Source organism: Myodes glareolus, chromosome X (assembly GCF_982192425.1).
Source record: "Myodes glareolus chromosome X, mMyoGla1.1, whole genome shotgun sequence".
NCBI classification, from domain to species: Eukaryota; Metazoa; Chordata; class Mammalia; order Rodentia; family Cricetidae; genus Myodes; species Myodes glareolus.
The window spans coordinates 77,881,946-77,900,780 of record NC_142053.1 but is presented as its reverse complement, the minus strand read 5'-3'; the positions used below and the strand labels follow the sequence as shown (position 1 = coordinate 77,900,780).

The 18,835-nt window shown below is 36.9% G+C and overlaps 1 protein-coding gene and 1 non-coding gene across 13 annotated transcripts in view; one reads left to right on the top strand and one right to left on the bottom strand.

The window, feature by feature from the left end:
- Atrx (ATRX chromatin remodeler) overlaps positions 1–18,835 on the bottom strand; it is a 160,321-nt gene that overhangs the window by 22,310 nt on the left and 119,176 nt on the right. For all 12 annotated transcript variants that reach the window (XM_048417796.3, XM_085684635.2, XM_085684636.2 and 9 more), the window contains 5 exons: positions 17,559–17,712; positions 15,501–15,607; positions 9,579–9,687; positions 7,057–7,234; positions 5,823–6,017 (listed from right to left, as the gene is read on the bottom strand). In XM_048417796.3, coding sequence (XP_048273753.3) covers positions 5,823–6,017; positions 7,057–7,234; positions 9,579–9,687; positions 15,501–15,607; positions 17,559–17,712 — 743 coding nt within the window. The remainder of the gene's footprint in view (positions 1–5,822; positions 6,018–7,056; positions 7,235–9,578; positions 9,688–15,500; positions 15,608–17,558; positions 17,713–18,835) is intronic.
- LOC125389512 (U2 spliceosomal RNA) lies at positions 8,470–8,656 on the top strand. The gene has a single exon (XR_007228465.2). It is a non-coding gene; the product is annotated as a U2 spliceosomal RNA (small nuclear RNA).

The window sequence follows — 18,835 nt, the reverse complement described above, 5'->3', positions numbered from 1 at the left end:
TTTCTTCAGATGTCTCGTTTGTCCAGTGTTCTTTGGGTTCCTTGGCGGGATGCTTTTATTATCCAGAAAAGAAAGAAATAAAACCCTTTCTCAACCCTAATTTTGGGGAGGTTCTTTGTTGGCAAGTTATTTCTGATCAAATGAAAAGCATGTTAGATTTATAGGTCAGTTTAGATAAAACAACCATGCTGCTTGATAAAAAAAACAATTTGGATGCCAAGATTCGGATGAAATTATTGCTACATTCACACCTGTGTCTACCAGACGTTTTTATAAAATTTTAGTATTCATTTATAGAAGTTTGCCAAAATACTTGCTTTCCTGATTTTTTTTTGTTCTCTTTTCTATAGTTACTCTATTATCCAGAGCAGTATGGTTTCTTACAATAGGCATTAGGTTCATTATTGCTCTGGAAAGGAGTTTCCTCTACTATGGCAGGAAATGACTGAACAAGATTTGGCATAGGGGACTGAAAAGAGACCCCTCATGGAGTTTCTGGATGGCAAAGGATTACATAGAAAACCCCTTGTTGACCCACATTCATTAGTCCAATGTCTGCCTTTGCCACAACTTCTGCGTAATACAGAAGGGGGGTGTTCTGAATGGATTATGCTTGGAAAAAATAGTTTCTAGAAACACCCTGTTTACAGTCTCTTTTAAAGTGACCTTGTTTGCCACAATTGAAACAAAACCTGACATTTCAATTTTTCTTCAAACCTCTGAAAAGTCACTTCTCTTACCAAGCATCATCATGGTCATGAGATTCAACACTAATTGTATCTAGGATTAATTACTCCAAAGATGCTGACCTTGTCTTTAACAGCCTAATTATCCTTCTGCATTGAGAATTAGTATTCTCTCATATTTTTGGTTATAAGCCTAGCCTTTTATGGCTGAGACATCTCTCGAGCCCGATAATTAGCAATCTCAAAAGCCAGAGATTCAATCATTATTTGTCTATGTTCTGAACTTTGGTATCATTCTATTTATTACTGATGTCAATCTTTGTAAGAAATCCATGAAGGTTTGTTTCTTTTGGCCCCTGTACGACTTTAGTAAATGATTCAATCCTACTTCTTCTTTCCATCCCAAGGATTTAAAACTGCTGCGTGACATAAAGTCACAATGTGATCATCATATAGAGATTCCCTTGCTATAGTAGCTATAGTAGCATACAAGAAGTTCATTGGGAGATTTCTATACCTCTAGCTCTACTCCATTCTTCAACAGTATTAGTCTCTTCTCTGAACCAGGTACTCCATTGTAATAATGGGACAGGCTCTAAAACAGCTTTAACCAACTCTATCCAGTTGTTAGGGATAATTCTATTACAAACTGTAATACTCTTATCTCAGTTGGCAGAGCATGAAACTCTTAAACTCAGTGGAACATGGATAATAAAAACCGAGAGACAGATAATTGGATCAAGCTGAAAGCAGTCAGCCACTGACACCTCTACCTCAGACTAAAAAAAATGGATGGGACCCTGTCATCATGAATCCTAAAGACTCCACACCCCACATTTCACTGAGTTCCAATATTTTCCCCTTTATATTTCTCTCTACAACCAGCCATAACACTCCTGTCTCCATTTCCCTAGTGATGGGATTAAAGGTGTGTGATCCTAAGTGCTGGGATCACCTTTGTATGAGCTGTTTCACTTTTAGACAGATTCAAAATTTTTTTTTAAATATTTATTTATTTATTATGTATACAATATTCTCTGTGTGTGTGTGCCTGCAGGTCAGAAGAGGGCACCAGACCTCATTAAGATGGTTGTGAGTCACCATGTGGTTGCTGGGAATTGAACTCAGGACCTTTCGAAGAGCAGGCAATGCCCTTAACCAAAGAGCCATCTCTCCAACCCTCAGATTCAATCTTGTATAGCCCAGGGTGGCCTTGTAGTCACAGGGATTCGCATGCCTCTATCTTCTGAATCCCCGGGATAAAAATGTGTGCCCCAGTCCCTGGCCTGTATGGCTGCTTTGCTCTCTGATCTTCAGGCAAGCTTTATTTATTAAAACACAAATAATACACCACTAGAGAAGAACATTATAAAAGGATGGACTGAAGCTAGTATTCCAGGTTTTTGTTTGTTTTGTTTCATTGAGTTGGTTTTTTGTTTGTTTGTTGCCAACTGAACTCAAACTGAAATTATCTGAGACGAGGAACCTTAATAGAGAAAAGGCCACCATTAGATCAGTCAGAAGGCCTTTTCTAGATTGAGTATTGGTATGAGAGGTACCAGCACACTGTGATTGATATCAGTCCTGGGCAAGTGGTCCAGAGGTGTATAAGAAAGCAAACTGAGATGATCAGGGGGAGCAAGTGAGTAAGCAACACTTTTCTATGGTCTGTTTCAGCTCCTCATCTCAGTTTCTACCTTGACTTGTACTGATCATGGATTACTAAGCCTGTAAGCCAAAGAAACCCTTTCTTTCTCATGTTGCTTTTGGCCTTGGGGTTTTATAAATGCAATAAAAACCATAACTAAGAGAGCTGAGTATATAATTCAAACCAGTAATCCCAGCCTTTAGGGTGATGAAGCAGGAAGACTGCTAGGTATTCAAGAACAGCCTGAGCAACAGAGTAAATTCAAGGTGAGTCTAAGCTATACAGCAAGATCCGAGATTAAAAAAAAAAAAAACTAAAAGGAAGAATATGAGAAGAATATACACATTTAGAACACATGATTCAGAAAACCCTAGAATTAAATCACTAAAAGAAAATATTATCATTGGCAACAATAATGAAGAATCCTGTACGCAGATTTAAGGAAATATGAGTAATGTGATAAGGTGGTGAATGAAGCTGACTACTATGATAGTTTCAAGAAGGAACTGAAGACACAATATAAAAGGCTAGTGTGAGGCTTAGGAGTAAAGCACTTGTGGAACAAGTGCAACGTCCTGGGTTCAACCCCAGCAACACAAAAAGACCCACACAAAACCAAATACAAGGTAAAACAAACCAATTATCTTCCTTTCAGAAATCTACCTTGAGTTACTAACGGAGTGAGACTACGCATTCAACTGTAACCACAATTTTCAATGGCAGTAGATCATTAAGGAAAGATGGAAGTTTTATTAAAAGACCAGAACAATATGCCAGTGTTACAATTCTCACCATGGAAGACAGCAATGGAAGAATGTAGTTCTTACTTTTAAAGAGCTAGTAAAATAATAAACCAAATCACAGTCAAGTGATTAATAAACAAAATCTGAGACATCAAATCTAGTTAGAAAGTTGCAAAGTACAACTAAATAGTAACAGAAATACAAGACAAGAATTGTGTAATAAAGAAGATGTGATAAGGCAGAAAGACACATAATCATATCAGGGAAATAAAAGTTAGGTATTTTCAGGAAAAACAACTCATCAAAAGGCATACTACTTAGTAACTATTTAGGTAACACTAGCTAATAAATTTAATAAAAATGAAGAAGATAAATCATTTATAGTGGTCTTAAAAATAAAAAAAAAACACAAAATGAAAATCAAAGCAAAGGAGGGGGAAAATACCATAACAAAACAAAAGAGAGAAAGAACATAAAGTTGGTTTGGTAGGAAGGTGTAGAGGAGCTGAAAGGAGGTGGGAGAAGGAAGAAAACATGATCAAAATATATTGTATGTAGCTAGGTGCTGGTGGCACATGCCTTTAATCCCACCACTCAGGATAAAGAGGCAGGTAAATCTCTGTGAGTTCAAGGCCAGTCTGGTCTACTAAGCAAGTTTCAGGACAGCCAGAGCTACACAAAGAAAGTCTGCTTCAACAAACCCATATATTTTTAAATAAATTTTAATTAAAAATAAAGAATAAAAAATTATAGTTAAAAGGGACTAGGGCCACATTTTTACTGTAATAATAGGAGGTAGCTTTGATGTATCTTTAATAAAAGCAGATTCAAATGACAAAAAAATTTCACTATAAATATCAAAATAAATACTATCAAAATATTGGCATGATGAAATGAACTTGTAAATACAAGACTAGAACAAATATAACATTTATTGAGTAACTATACCATACCTACCCCACTATAACCACCTTGCTTTAGGTCTGCTATTACCTTTCACCTACATCATATTAACAGTATCCTAACAAGTTTCTTAACATCTATTTTACTTTCTCCAGTTCATCTTCTACACTGATACACAAAATTATTTTCCTAAGATAGAGAATGTTTCTGTTTAAAATTTAATAGATTCCACAGCCATAATATGATTCCTAACTTAAGTACTGTGATCACAATTCCCCGCTGCCTTGGAGCATTTTTCTTCTTCTCTTGCCAAGCCTACTTCTGCACTGCCACTGGAAACTTACAGTGCGATGATCTGATTTCTTGAGGCTCCTAAAACTTGTGCCATTTTATGCACATTTCTTTTGCCTGTCCTCCCTGTGGTCTCAGCAATGCCATAGCCACGCACTTCTATTTTCAGCATTTCTTCAAGCCTTCTTCAAGCAAGTCCGCACCCTAACTTTCCCCAGTGAACTGGGTAGTCCTTTTATATGCCCTGTATAGATTTCTAATATACAGGCCAGAATATTCATTTTGTTACTTAAGGCAAGATAAAAAACTTATTAAACTTACAATGAAGTACATAAAAGCAAAGGGACTCTACCTAAAAGGGGATACAGGCTTGAGTGTCTGCTGTTTTGGCCTACCTGATCTCATTTAGTCACACATTGCTAGCCCTGAATCATCTCTGTGAAATAGCAAACACAATTATGAAAACTAGTTTCAAGTTTTAGCTATAACCTTGTAACCTTTATTCATTAGAGACTGTTGCTTGTAAAAAAGAACTTCCTTCCTAACCCTATTTGCTTTACTTAAATGTGCACAACCACATGAAGAACTAATGCATACTTTTACAAGTGACAGAAGTTACGCTGTTGTAGTGATATGGTACCCAGATAGATGCTTTCCTAATTCTCTTAATGTTAATGATTTTTTTGAGATAGGGTGTCTTAGTGTAGCTTTGGAGTCTGTCGTGGAACTTGCTTTATATATGTAATTTTATTATTTTTTTTAAAGGAACCTCCACTCCACTTTAATCCCAACACTCAGGAGGCAGAGGCAGGAGGATCTTTGTGAGTTCAAGGTCAGCCTGGTCTATGCAGTAAATTCCAGGACAGCCAGGACTACACAAAGAAAACCTGCCCCCCCCCAAAATATCAAAGCACCTCCTTACTGTTTTGAGTTGTGGCTGCACTAATTTACATGCTTACCAAAAGTGCACAGGGTTCCCTTTATCTACATTCTCACCAATACTGACTACTTATTCCTTGGATTCTTAGCTACCCTAACAGATATGAGGTAGAATCTCATTCATTATGTTTTTGATTTGCAGCTCCCTAACAAGTAGTGATGATGGGAATTTTTTCATACACCTATTTGCTGATTCTTAATTGCTCTATGAGAGAAAAAAAAGGTTAAAGAACAGACAGCTAACTTACTAGTAGATTAGTCAAATATACATGCCTTAAATTTAAAGCTTAGGAAAACACAGTCTTAATGATTTCCACTCGGATTTCTGATTAGATTTCTTTCTGGGTGGTGGAAATGTTATTTGGCATAAATAACATTTATGTTTTTCAGAAATATTATCTTCTTTGTGGTGTTGTATTGAAAAGTAATTAAGCATTCTTTCACTTATAATCATATAGACTAAAGTTTATTAAATATAAATTTAGTCTCTGAGAATCTATGAAGTACACACAGCCTTAATCAGAACTCTCATCTTCATTGTAGTTGTACAATTTCCTCGGTCCCTGTTGACATTTGATTTGTTAGTTAACCTAATAATCTGAAAAGACATACCTTTGGTAGCATGGGGGTATCCCTTTTCTTCTTCTTTTCTGAATTGGGGTCATCTAATAGGTCTGGCTCAAAAGTATAAAGTTCAGTAAGCTCATTCATGGTAAAATGACGTTCAACCTGCTGTTGATCAACAACTCGGAAAGACAGTGACTGCTTTGTTACCTGTCGATCATAAATCTTATCTTCCATGGTTCCCTTTGTTTAAAAAAAAAGAAACAATACACAGAGAAAGAAAATTTGGTCAACATGAAACTTATGGATAAATCTAGTTACAGGTTAATATGAAATGCTAAAATTTCAAGGTTACATGTTGCCACAAAAAATCCCTAACAATGTTAGTCCATTCATGACAGAATTCGTCTAATCTAGGAAACTTACCATCTAAATTTGTCATCAAGTTAATAAAATTTGACTATGAAGAGTTACTCTAAATTATCTGATCAAAACGGATTTGTGTCATGCTTTGAGATAATTCTATATTTTGTAAAAGTCAAAGAGCAGGCAGATATCAGGATAAATAGAAATGGAAGGCACAAGAAATAAGAATTTAGATGGGTACTGAAATTAGAATACAAGAAACCAGATTTTTAATGTGATACACAATAGGCTAACAATATGCAAAACGTCCTATAGTTCAAATATGGCTTTCTAAAATTCAGTATAAACTAATATATTGACATATACTATACATTATTTATAAACTAAAATACAAAGAAGCTGTACACATATCACAAGTAAGTAAATATCTGCTAGTAAATATCGGGCTGTAACTGAGAGAAGCCCAGATTTGGGTTCAGGTGGAGTATATGTCCTACCTGCTCCTGAAACAGATGTGTCAGTTAAAAAGGCACCTTGACTCTATAAACACAAATGACCTTGAAATGCATCTATTTCTTGAATTTTGATGAATTTTCTTAAATCTGAATTCTGAGGGGAGTTGATTTTGTTTTTAAACAGAGGTCTCACTATGTAACCAAGACTGTCATTGAAAGCGCCACCACCCTACCTACAGGTTCTATGTGCTGGGACCACAGCTGTGGAACACCACCTCTGGCTTCTGTCTGACCTAACTTGATATCAGTTTTTTTATAGAATATTTTCAAGTATGACTCTTTCTAAGAGACCTATGTTGGGCATGTCTAAAGTATTATCAGTTTCATCTGTACATGTTCTGTACTTCTAGATTATTAACATCAACCTCTTAGTATAAAAAGAATGCAAATGACAAACCTACCTGAGCTAAGAACCTATACACATAAACAGGCTTAGTTTGTCCAAAGCGATAAACTCTGAAAATACTCTGGATGTCATAAGATGGATTCCAAGAAGCATCAAATATAATGACTCTATTAGCAGCTACCAGGTTAATTCCAAGAGACCCTGCTTTGGTGGAAATGATAAACAATCGCCCTCTAAAAACAAAAATGTAAAATAAATGCTTAGTTATTATGACTTTAATATTACAAAAGTACACATACACCATATACTTTAATAAGGCAAACCAACTTCCCACAAAGAAAAAAATTGTACTATTATATTAATTATAGCTATATTATTAATATTAAAACCTACAATAATTTGTAATTAAAGATGACTTAAAGATTAAGAGGGGCTGAGGGAGGGGATAGAATATGATCAAAATATAGTATGTATAAAATTGACTTAACAAATAACAAGGTGAACCCAAAGAAAAAAATATATAAATTCCCCTGGAAATTGGAAGCAGACAAGAATGCCAGGCAAAAGTTGGGAGCATGAGGGTGGGGGTAAGGGTGGGGTTGGGGGAAGGGGAGAGGGGGAGAGAGAAGGCAGAAGGGAAAGATTGGGGAGAGCATGGGGGAGTAGGAGGGCTGAGATGGAGGAAGGGCAGGGAAGAAGATATCTACATTAAGGGAGCCATTTTAGGGTTGGCAAGAGACTTGGCTCTAGAGGGAAACCCAGGTGTCCAAGGGAATATCCCCAGCTAGGTCCTTGGACAGCAGAGGAGAGGGTACCTGAACTGTCCTTGTCTCATAGCCACACTGATGATTATCTCAAATATCACCATAGAATCTTCGTCTGGCGATGGATAGAGATAGAGACAGAGACCCACATCAGAGCACTGGACTGAGCCCCCAAGGTCCAGTTGAATAACATAAGGAGGGAGAACATGAGCACGGAAGTCAGGACCGCGAGGGGTTGGTCCATCCACTGAGGCAGTGTGCCTGTTCTAATGGGAGCTCACCAAATCCAGCTGAACTGGGACTGAACGAGCATGTGATCAAACCGGACTCTCTGATTGTGACTGACAATGGGGACTGAGAGGCCATTGATAAAGGCACTGGGACTTGTTTCTACTGCATGAACTGGTTTTTTGGGACCCTAGTCTATTTGGATGCACAGCTCCCTAAGTCTGGATGTAGGGGGGGAGGACCTTGGACTTCTCACAGGGCAGGGAACCCTGCCCTCTCTTAAGGCTGGAGGGGGAGGGAGGAGAGGGAGTGGGAGGGGAATGGGAGGAGGAAGGGGAAGTGGAAATTTTTGAATGAAAAAATAAAAAGTAAATTAATAAATGAAAAAATAAATAAGATTGGCTCAAATAAAGTTATCAATATGCATATTAAAATTAGTTCTGCATCATTTATGATTGAAGAAAAGCAAAGTAAAAATCACTTCAGGCCTTTTGGCAAAAATCAAGTATAGTATCTGTTATCAGTTTAATATCCAATGTATCCTCTAACAAAAAAGAGCGTGTTATACGAATTTTTGGAGCTAAAAGATAGAATAGGAACAGTTTATGAACACTCCATGCATCGACCAGGTAGTGCAGTTCTTCCAGGAATAGTGCACCGCCTTTGGAGAACTTGAACGAATGAATGAATGAATGAACAAACAAACGAACGAATGAACAAACTAGATTTTGTAAAACATGAAAATACTAAGTTGCGAGTAGAATGTAGAATCGCAGTGTCATATACATTGCTAAAAGCACAAACCATAAAGTCACTGTCGAAAACTGACAATCTCATAGATAAAGATAAATTAGCCAGGCAATGGTGGCGCACTCCTTTAATCCCAGCACTCAGGAGGCAGAGGCAGTCGGTCTCTGTGAGTTCAAAGACAGCCTGGTCTTGAGAGCTAGTTCCAGGACAACTAAGACTGTAGACAGAGAAACGCTGTATAAAAAAAAGAATTATCACAAAAAAACCCAGAAATTATGATCACATATTTTTTTTTTTGTGATTGTATCACACCTAGGGAAATAGCATTGAGGAAAAAAATTACACAAGAACATTCATAATAGCTTTCATTCCAAAACCTGGGAAGAATTCAATGTCCCTGAGAAGGCAATGCTACACACACTGTATATATCCCTATGATAACCTAGAAGTCAAAAATAATCAGGAAGTAAGCATAAAATCAGAAATAGATTTTTGAAACAGAATCTCACAATGTTGGCCTAGCTGGCTTGCAAATTGCTACATAGATGAGGCTGGCATTGAACCTACAAAGATTTACCTGTTTCTGTCTCCCAGATGCTGGAATTAAAGCATGTGCTACCATGTCTGGCACAAATAAATACATTTCAGTAAATAAGAGAGACTCGTATTGCTACAATGCATAGGATTCCATAAACAAATTTTTGAATGAAGTGTGTGATTGACCTGGTTTGGGGCCTTAATGTCATCATTTATTAAAATTGAGAGGATATATTAAAAATCTAATTTTACTGAAGCTACATTTAAAATATCTATACATATAGAACAAGCATCATACCTCACATTGGTTTCATCATTAAATTCCTCAGCCCACTTTTTCCTTGACTGTGCAGTAGTAGAACCATCCAAGCGGTAATAGTCAATATTACGGAACCACTTTCCTTCACCTGAAAATGTAAACAGAAAATTCAAAAGAGGAATCTGATGTGCTACCCTGCTAATATTGGTAGATTTTCTTCCTTGAGTATCACTTAAAAGGAAGATGGCCAAATGGCTAAAGATTCTTGCTACAAAGCTTGACCTGAATTTGATCCACCAGGCTGAAGGACAAAGCTGAACTCAAATTGTTTTCTGACCTCCATTCACATCCCCGCACATGCACACACTAAATAAATGTAATAAAAAAAAAAACTTCAAGTGGATGATAGGCCAGGCATAATACCACATGCGGTGAATTTCAAGTTCTGAATCTGAGAAGCTTCTATAAAGCAAAGGACAACATCAAAAAGATAAAAGGCAGCCTACAGAATGAAAAAAAAATTTTCACCAACCCTATATCAGACAGGACTGATCTCCAAAATATATAGAGAATTCAAGAAAATAGACATCAAAATTCCAAATAACCCAATTAAAAAATGGGCTACGGATCTAAGAGAATTCTAACAGAAGAATCTCAAATGGCCGAAAGACACTTAATAAAATGTTCAACAACCTTAACCATCAGGGAAATACAAATTAAAACAACTCTGAGATACCATCTTACACCTCTCAGAATGGCTAAGATCAAAACCACCAATGATAGCTTATGTTGGAGAGGATGTGAAGTAAGGGGAACACTTCTCCATTGCTGGTGGGAGTGCAAACGTGTACAGACACTTTGGAAATCAGTATGGCAGTTTCCCAGAAAATTGGGAACTCAACCTAATGTACAACCCAGCAATACCACTCTTGGACATATACCCAAAGGATGCTCAATCATACTATAAGGACATTTGTTCAACTATGTTCACAGCAGCATTATTCATAATAGCCAGAACCTGGAAACAACCTAGATGCCCCTCAAACAAAGAATGGATAAAGAAAATGTAGTACATTTATACAATGGAGTACAACTCAGCAGTTTAAAAAAAAAATGACATCTTGAAATTTGCAGGCAAACGGATGGAACTAGAAAAACCATCCTCAGTGAAGTAACCCAGACCCAGAAAGAGGAGTATGGTATTTACTCATTTATAAGTGGATATTAGACATAAAGCAAAGGATAACCAGTCTACAGTCCTCAACCCCAGAGAAGCTCGGTAACAAGCTTCTGAGAAACATATATGGAACCCCCTGGAAAGAGGAAACAGACAAGATCTCCTGAGAAAATTGGGGCATGGGAATGGGGGAGGAAGGGAGGGTAGAAGGGGAGGAGAAAGAAAGAAGGGGAAGGGGGAGGATTAGTTGAGGAAATGGGATAGTAGAGATGGGGGAAGGACAGAACAAAGGGAGAACAAAGAAAAAGATATCTAGATTGAGTGAGACACTATGGGGTTAGCAAGAAACCTGGCACTAGAGAAGTTCCCAGGAATCCACAAGGATGACCCCAGCTAAAACCCTAAGCAATAGTGGAGAGGGTACCAAACTGGCTGTGTCCTATAGTCAGATTGATGAATATCTTAAATGTCATCATAGAACCTTCATCCAGCAACTGATGGAAACAGATATATGCTATGGGATAATACTCTTGTACCCTGTAAAGATTTGTCACTTTTATTGGTTTAATAATTAAAAAGACTGATTGGCAAGTAGCCACGCAGGAAGTAAAGACAGGGTGACCAGACTAGGAGAATTCTGGGAAGAAGAAAGGCTCAGTTTCCATCTAACTCGCCACCTAGATGCAGAGGAAGCAAGATGAAATGCTGCAGTGAGAAAAGATAGCAAGCCATGTGACTAATCATTGATAAGAATTATGGGCTAATTTAACTTGTAAAACCTAGCTAATAATAAGTCTGAGCTTAATAGCCGAACAGTTTATAATCAGTATGAGCCTCTGTGTGTTTCTTTGGGACTGAACTTGTGGGACCTGGAGGGAAAGAAATTTTTGTTTACAGATGCAGAGATCTACAGTAAAGCACTATGTTGAACTACCAAAGTCCAATAAAAGAGATAAGAGCAATAATATGCAGAAAGGGATCAATACCATGATGCAGATACCTACTGAAATAGCTTAAGTGAGTTAATGGGAGTTTAGCAACTCCAGCCTGACAGCAGGGGAACCTGCATAGTACCAAACCAGGCCCTCTGAATGTAGGGGACAGTTGTGTGTATTGGGTCACTGGCAGTGGGACCAAGATTTATCCCTACTGCTTGCTTATACAGGTTTTTGGAACCAATTCTCTTTAGATGAATACCTTGCTCGGCCTAAATATAGTAGAAAGGGCCTTATCCCTGCCTCAAAGCAATGTGCTAGACTTTGCTGACTCTCCATGGGAAGCCTTACTCTCTCTGAAAAGTGGATGGGGGTTGGAGTTGGGGAGGGGGGAAGATGGGGAGTTGGAGTTGGGGAGGAGGAGGAGGGGAGGGAATGGAAACTGGGATTGGTATGTAAAATGAGAAAAGACCTTTTTTGTAAAAAAATAAATACATAAATTTTTAAAAATGTAAATGGATGGTAAAGCAGGCATAATAATACGTGCTTATAATCCCAGCACTAGGATAGAGAATTTCAAATCCAGGTCAGGCTAGTACTCTATAACTAGACATTCTTAAAAATCAAAGTAAGATTAAAAAGATAGAGCTAAATTGGCAAAGTGCATGAAGTCCTGGATTCTCAGTACCAAACCAAACCAGATGTGGTAGAGAGTAAATGCATACAATTCCAGCACCACTTAGGAGGTAGAGGCAAGAGGATAAGAACTTCAAGGCCAGGCTCAGATACAGAGTGAATTCAAGACTATATATTTAGGAACATATATAGGAATATATATTATATATTATATATATATAGGAATATATATTATATATTTAGGAATATATATTATATAATTAGGAATATATTTTATATATTTAGGAACAGAAACAAACTGGATTAATGGCTCAAGGCCAGCTGTGCAAATATGAGGATCAGAGTTCTGATCCCTAGCACCCAGGCAAAAGCTGGGCATGGTGATGGGCACCTGATGCTAAGGGCTTACTGGCCAGTCAGCATAGCTGGATTTGTGAGCTCAAGTCAGTGAGAGACTTTGTTTCAGAAAATAAGATAAAGAGTGACTGAGGAAGATACCTGAGGCTGACTCTGATCCCCAGGTACGCAGAGGTACTTGTGCACAGGCACACATATACACACAAAAACCAAACAAGAAGGTGGGTTATATTACTGTACAGACGAGCAGCATACAAAGCCCTGAGGTTCCATCCCCAGAAAACAGAAATGAGTTTATCTATTCTTATTGTACAAAATATATCCTACCCCCTTTTCCAGTATTGTATTGAGACAGGGTTTCACCCCATAGCCAAGACCGCCAACACAATCCTTAGTGTCTCTGCCTTCTTAGTGCCAGAATTAAAGTACTGTCATTACGTCTAGCAGAAAGACGGTCCTTTCCAAAACAAGGGATAATTAATTACATCATAAATAAATTCACCACACTGGCTCTGGTGGCTCATGCCTATAAATTCTAGTACCTTGCTCAAACAAAACGTAGAAAATACCTGAGAAATGTCAACCTCTACCCTCACTGGCCTGGAACTTTAGGTCAGTACCTAAAATTCTCAAGATTCTGGAGTTCTCTGACTTTTGACATTTTGCACAGACAGCCAGATTATAATTTCTAATCTGAATCTGATACTCTAAATTAAAACCCACAGTATTCCAAATTCTGATACTTAAAAATATTCAGATTCCCAAACACTTTAATTTGCAATTAGGGTTATATGTGTTTGATCAAGCTCTACCATGATTTACTGTGGTGTTCCTTAAATCTAACGTACACAATACACAGTGCCAATTCTAGGAGTAGAAAAAAAAATTGTCACTTAAAACACTCCATTTGTAGTTATAACCAATACTTGCAAAGACAAATTATAAAATTAGAAATAAACTGAGCCAGGCAGTGGTGGTACATGCAGCACTCAGGAGACACAGGAAGGTGGATCTCTCTGAGTTCGAGGCCAGCCTGGTCTACAAAACTAGTTCCAGGTCATCCAGGGTTAAAAAATGCACCCCGAACTCGATTATAAAAAAAGGAACCAAATTGATAAGCATGTTAAAAAAAAACAAAAACAAAAATGGGTTAACTTTACTAGTGATCAGAAAAAAAATATAAATTAGCCTAATGGAAAAAAAACACCCAAAAACAAAGTCAAGGACTTTGAGTAAAAACGGTGATTTACAAGCTGTCTCTGAAATACAAGAATCAGAGTAACTGCTAGGCGGTTGTGGTGCACGCCTTTGATCCCGGCACTTATGAGGCAGAGGCAGGAGGATCTCTGTGAGTTCAAGGCCAGTCTGGTCTACAAAATGAATTACAAGACAGTCAGATCTATTATACAAAGAATTCCTGTCAGAAAATCAAAAAGAGAATCAGAGTAATCAAGGGCTTTATTCTGGAGAGAGAAGGGAGGGAAAGCATGAGGAAACATGACAATTAGACAGGACAGTTGACAGGCATAGAGAAAGAGAAAGGTTACACACACAACCATGGGAAGCAACCTAAGCCCATAGCTCGGCCTCCAAGGTCTGATTATCTACTATGTGTTGGTTTTTGTTTCTTGTGGTCCTGGAGCTGAAACTTGCTTTGTACATCCAAGTTGCATGCTCTATCACTGAACTACATCTCCAGACTCTTCTATAAGTTTAATAGAGAATTGCCCTGTAGAACTATGACAGCCTGGCAATTCCATTCAGAACATTAGAAAATTTGTGTTTAAATATACAAAAACTCAAAATAGTCAAAACATCACCATTTACAACAGCCCAAAGGTAAAAACATGCCCAGGATCAATGAATGACTGATTACAATGTGAAATGAGGCAGACAGTGGGATGATGGGGGATTTCCCTCTGTAGGGTGTGATTAACGTTAATGAACAAAGAAACTGCTTTGGACCTATAAAAGGGCAGAACTTAGGTAGGCAGAGAAGACAGAACTAAATGCTAGGAGAGAAGGGCGGAGAGAGAGATGCCATGGAGCCACCACCAGAGTCAGACATGCCAAAGCTTTGCCAGTAAGTCACTGCTACGTGGCGATATACAGATTAATAGAAAAGAGTTAAATTAATATAAAAGTTAGCCAATAAGAAGCTAGAGCTAATGGGTCAAGCAGTGATTTAATTAATATGGTTTCTGTGTGACTATTTTGGTTCTGGGTGGCCAAGACAAACAAGCAGCCTTGTCCAACAGTGGGATATTATATCATACACAAAGTATAACTTAATAACATCTGCCACAAATAGAATAGCATTGAATTTCGCTCAAAAGTGAAAGGAGCTAATAATGAAAGACTGTATTATTACCATATTAGATTCTTGATAAATAAATTTTAGCAAATCTTGGCACAAAAGAATAACAACAGAAAAATACATTAATATAATTCACTGCAGTAGTCATTTTACTATTTGTATCCCATACACGTCATACCTTAAATATACAAAAGAAAGATTTAAACGAACAAAACAAACTAAAATAAAACAAAACGAGCAAGCATAATAACTAATGCTGTGATGCGTTCATGCACGAAGTTGAGGCCAGAAGATCATGAGTTTGGAGCCAGCCTAGTTAAACATCAAGAACCTGTTTTAAAACAGGGGATGAAAGGGGAAGAAACAGAGATGATACATAGATGTCTGCGAATAAACACAAGGAGAAAAATACAAGCTAATTCTGAATGTCAGGGTTGTGAGAAATTGGGTAGTTTAGTTTCCTTTATCCTTAAAATGTTTATATATGCTCAGGTGAGTGTTTTAAAACTTATAATAATGTAGGCATGCTTATAACTTACCTTTATAGATAAGAGGTTTATCTTTATCTTCTGTTTTCTCCCTACTAGCCAATTCAAGAAAATCTTCAATCAAGTCCAAAGATATGAGCGACTGGCTAAAAACAAGACTTAAAAAAAAAAAGACTAGTGTTCATGGATTAGAAGAACAATCCAGTAATTACTTTTCCTAATTAAGTATTAATTTAACACAAAATCTTATAAGTAAAATCTAAAATGTTCAGCAAGATATACATTGAAAAAAATTAAAAAGCTGACTATAAAATTTGTATGAGTGTTAGGCACAAGACGAACAAACAAAAAAACAACTGAAAAGGTAACTCAACTCTAAATCACCAGAAGGCAGGAGACTATCAATAGAACATAGACTATCTGGACACAGACATAGGAACAGTTCGGTTGTCTCAGTTCTCTTCCCCAGAATCAAGCACTCTACTCAATCAATTAATTCTGAACTACAAATTAAGTTCTTGATGGAACCGAAGTTCCTAGAAATGCTATTTAATTGCTATTAATATAGAATTTGGACAATTATTCTAGACAAGAAGTTAACCTGAACCGATAAGCAAGTAAGACTAGTCTGGGAATCACTGAGCTAAGAACCATGCAAAGAACTTAAGAATCACTAGGAACAAATGTCAAAATACTAATAACTGTTTCTTAGCTGCAAATAACGTAAAGAAAAGTTGATATCTGATTGACAAAAATGTTCATACCTGCACAAGACATTTTGGTTTTACCTACTTTATTAGCATTTCATATGAAAATATAAAGAGCAGAGGGGTGGTGGTTGCATGTACCTTTAATCCCGGCACTTGGGAGGAAGAGGCAGGCAGATCTTTGTGAATTTGAGGGCAGCCTGGTCTACAAGTGTTAGTTCCAGAACAGGCTTCAAAGTCAAACAGAAACCGTGTCTCAAATACCCACACACACAGAAAAAAGAGAAATGGAAATATAAACAGCAACAGTGGGTAAAATAGCTTGCCATCATCAGTCCAGACAAGTTGAGTTCAATCCCTGGGTCCCACAATGATGGGAGGAAAGATCCAATTCCCAAAGTATTCTTGTTACTTCCTCACATGTGCTATGGCAAGGCAACATTCACACATGTAATTAGAAACTTTTAAAAAGCAATACCCACAAAAACAAATCATTGGGGATAGATGGACTTTATTATCTACTTCCTGGCACCTGTGAAAAATGGCCGCTACACACTGCCTTTGCCATGCGTATCCATTTATGATGAATGGACTAAAAATCCCTCTGAAACCATGAGCAAACTCTCTTCCTTTAAGCTGTTTCTATCAGGTATTTTGTTACAACAATGAGAAAGTGAGTAAGACAGATAATATCCAAAAAATTGAAGGTGCTAATGATCAAGTCCAGTAGTCTTCTATACACTAGGGAAGCACTCTTACCACTAAGCTATAGACACCCCTAAGCTCTCAAATTGATTTTAAGCCACAGAAATTGATAACAGAAAAACATATCTGTAGTATCATTTCTTCCCCTGTACAAACTCTAAACTCAAGTATCTACTTCCTACTTTTCATCTTTCATGAATAACAAAAATTATTCAAATTTAGCATGGCCCAAAGAAAATTCTTTATTTCTTCTAATGTACTTGTTTAGTCTATAGCCCTCTTTATTTTAGTAAATAATACCATAAACAACCAGTCATCTAAATTACAGATCTAGTAGTCATTCTTTGATTATTTATTGCCCATATTTAATCTATCAATTCTTATTGTTTCTAAACCAAAACATAACTTTTACCAATTAACCCCAGTACCAGAGAGGCGAAGGCAGAAACACTACTGAGTTTAAGACCACCCTGAACTATATACAGTAAAAACCATGAAGCACTGAAGAAAAACTTGATTATATACTCAGAAACAGACACTTAAAAGGAAGATAACTGTTTATAATGTCATTTCATTGTAATAATAATAAGATACTTTACATGAGAAGAAAACACTAGATTTGTTTAAATAAGCTTTATAAACAATAGTAAGGATACTAAAAAGTTCATTTATATAATAGATATATGAAAAAGCTTACACTTTATCCCCAATTTCTTCTGCCATTCGAAGAATTTCAAAAAGAAGTACCATTTTTCCAGAATGCTCTAAAACCTCAGCATCAGCATCTGTAACAAAATCTTTGTACCAATCTGGAGCTGGACTACTTGGGTTAGAAGTGGAAGTAGTTTTACCTAAATAAAATAAATAGAACATAAGTTAAGTATATTAATCAGGAAAAAAAAAACTGAATGAGACCAAAAGAAGCAAAACAAGCCAGAGTAAGAAGGGTAAGGGACTAATGAATATTTGGTACAGGGACAGACAGATGACCATGAAGGCCATCACAAGAGAAAGCTCTACACTGAGGAAAGAGCACTGAATGGAAAGAGATGAAGGTTGGAGATATGCAAGGTGGTAGCAAGCAAAAGATGAATTCTGACAGAACGCAAGAAGACAGATGCTACAAGCAGGGCTGAGGAGCTCAGAACAAGATTATAAGAGGTGGAAATCCCACAGACCATAAAAAACTAAAATCTTGAAAATAACTATGAAAGACATGAAACAACACAGACAGAGAGAACAAGAAAGAAAATCTCTTCCCCGGGCCACTAAACCCAAACACTGACCTGAGAAATCATCCACTCACGCTGAACCATTTTGTTTTTAGTTTAAAAGAAAATTTGGCCATAAAAGAAACAAGAAGAAAGTATAGGAAATAATCTGCTAGGTAATTTAAATGTAATTAAAATTAAAATTAAAAAATTAGGTTAACATGCTTCTACACTTTCTCTCAACTGTGATACAGTGAAAAGTATTTTAATGTTATAAAAAGCTTAGAGCACAGTGAACTGTGCTTTCATATCTCATCTTCATCAATATTTTAACTGTACTTAGTACAGATGAGTCTAAGATATAATTCATCTCTGCTGCTTTTTCTAAGACCAAACTAATCCTCTACTTTCTATATATTTGTCATTTCCGTTTTACTCCAAGTATACCCCTAAACTGTGCATCATCTTGGTTGGCATTTTAAGCTGTGGACAAATAGTACCATCCTGCTTGTATCATTCTGCAAATTATTGCTCAGTGTGGTTTCTCACTTGAAATGTGGTTATTTGTGTGTGTCATTTAGCTTTTTTATTCAGTCACACTAACTGCCATGTAGTATGCAACTGCATGATTATGTCATCTGTTATTAACGTTCTGTTTGTAAGATTAAATGTTTCTCTATAAAAGTAAAAGGAATGTTCAACGCTGAGGCTATATTTTCTCATATACCATCCATTTTATACCACAAAGTTACAGGATGATCCC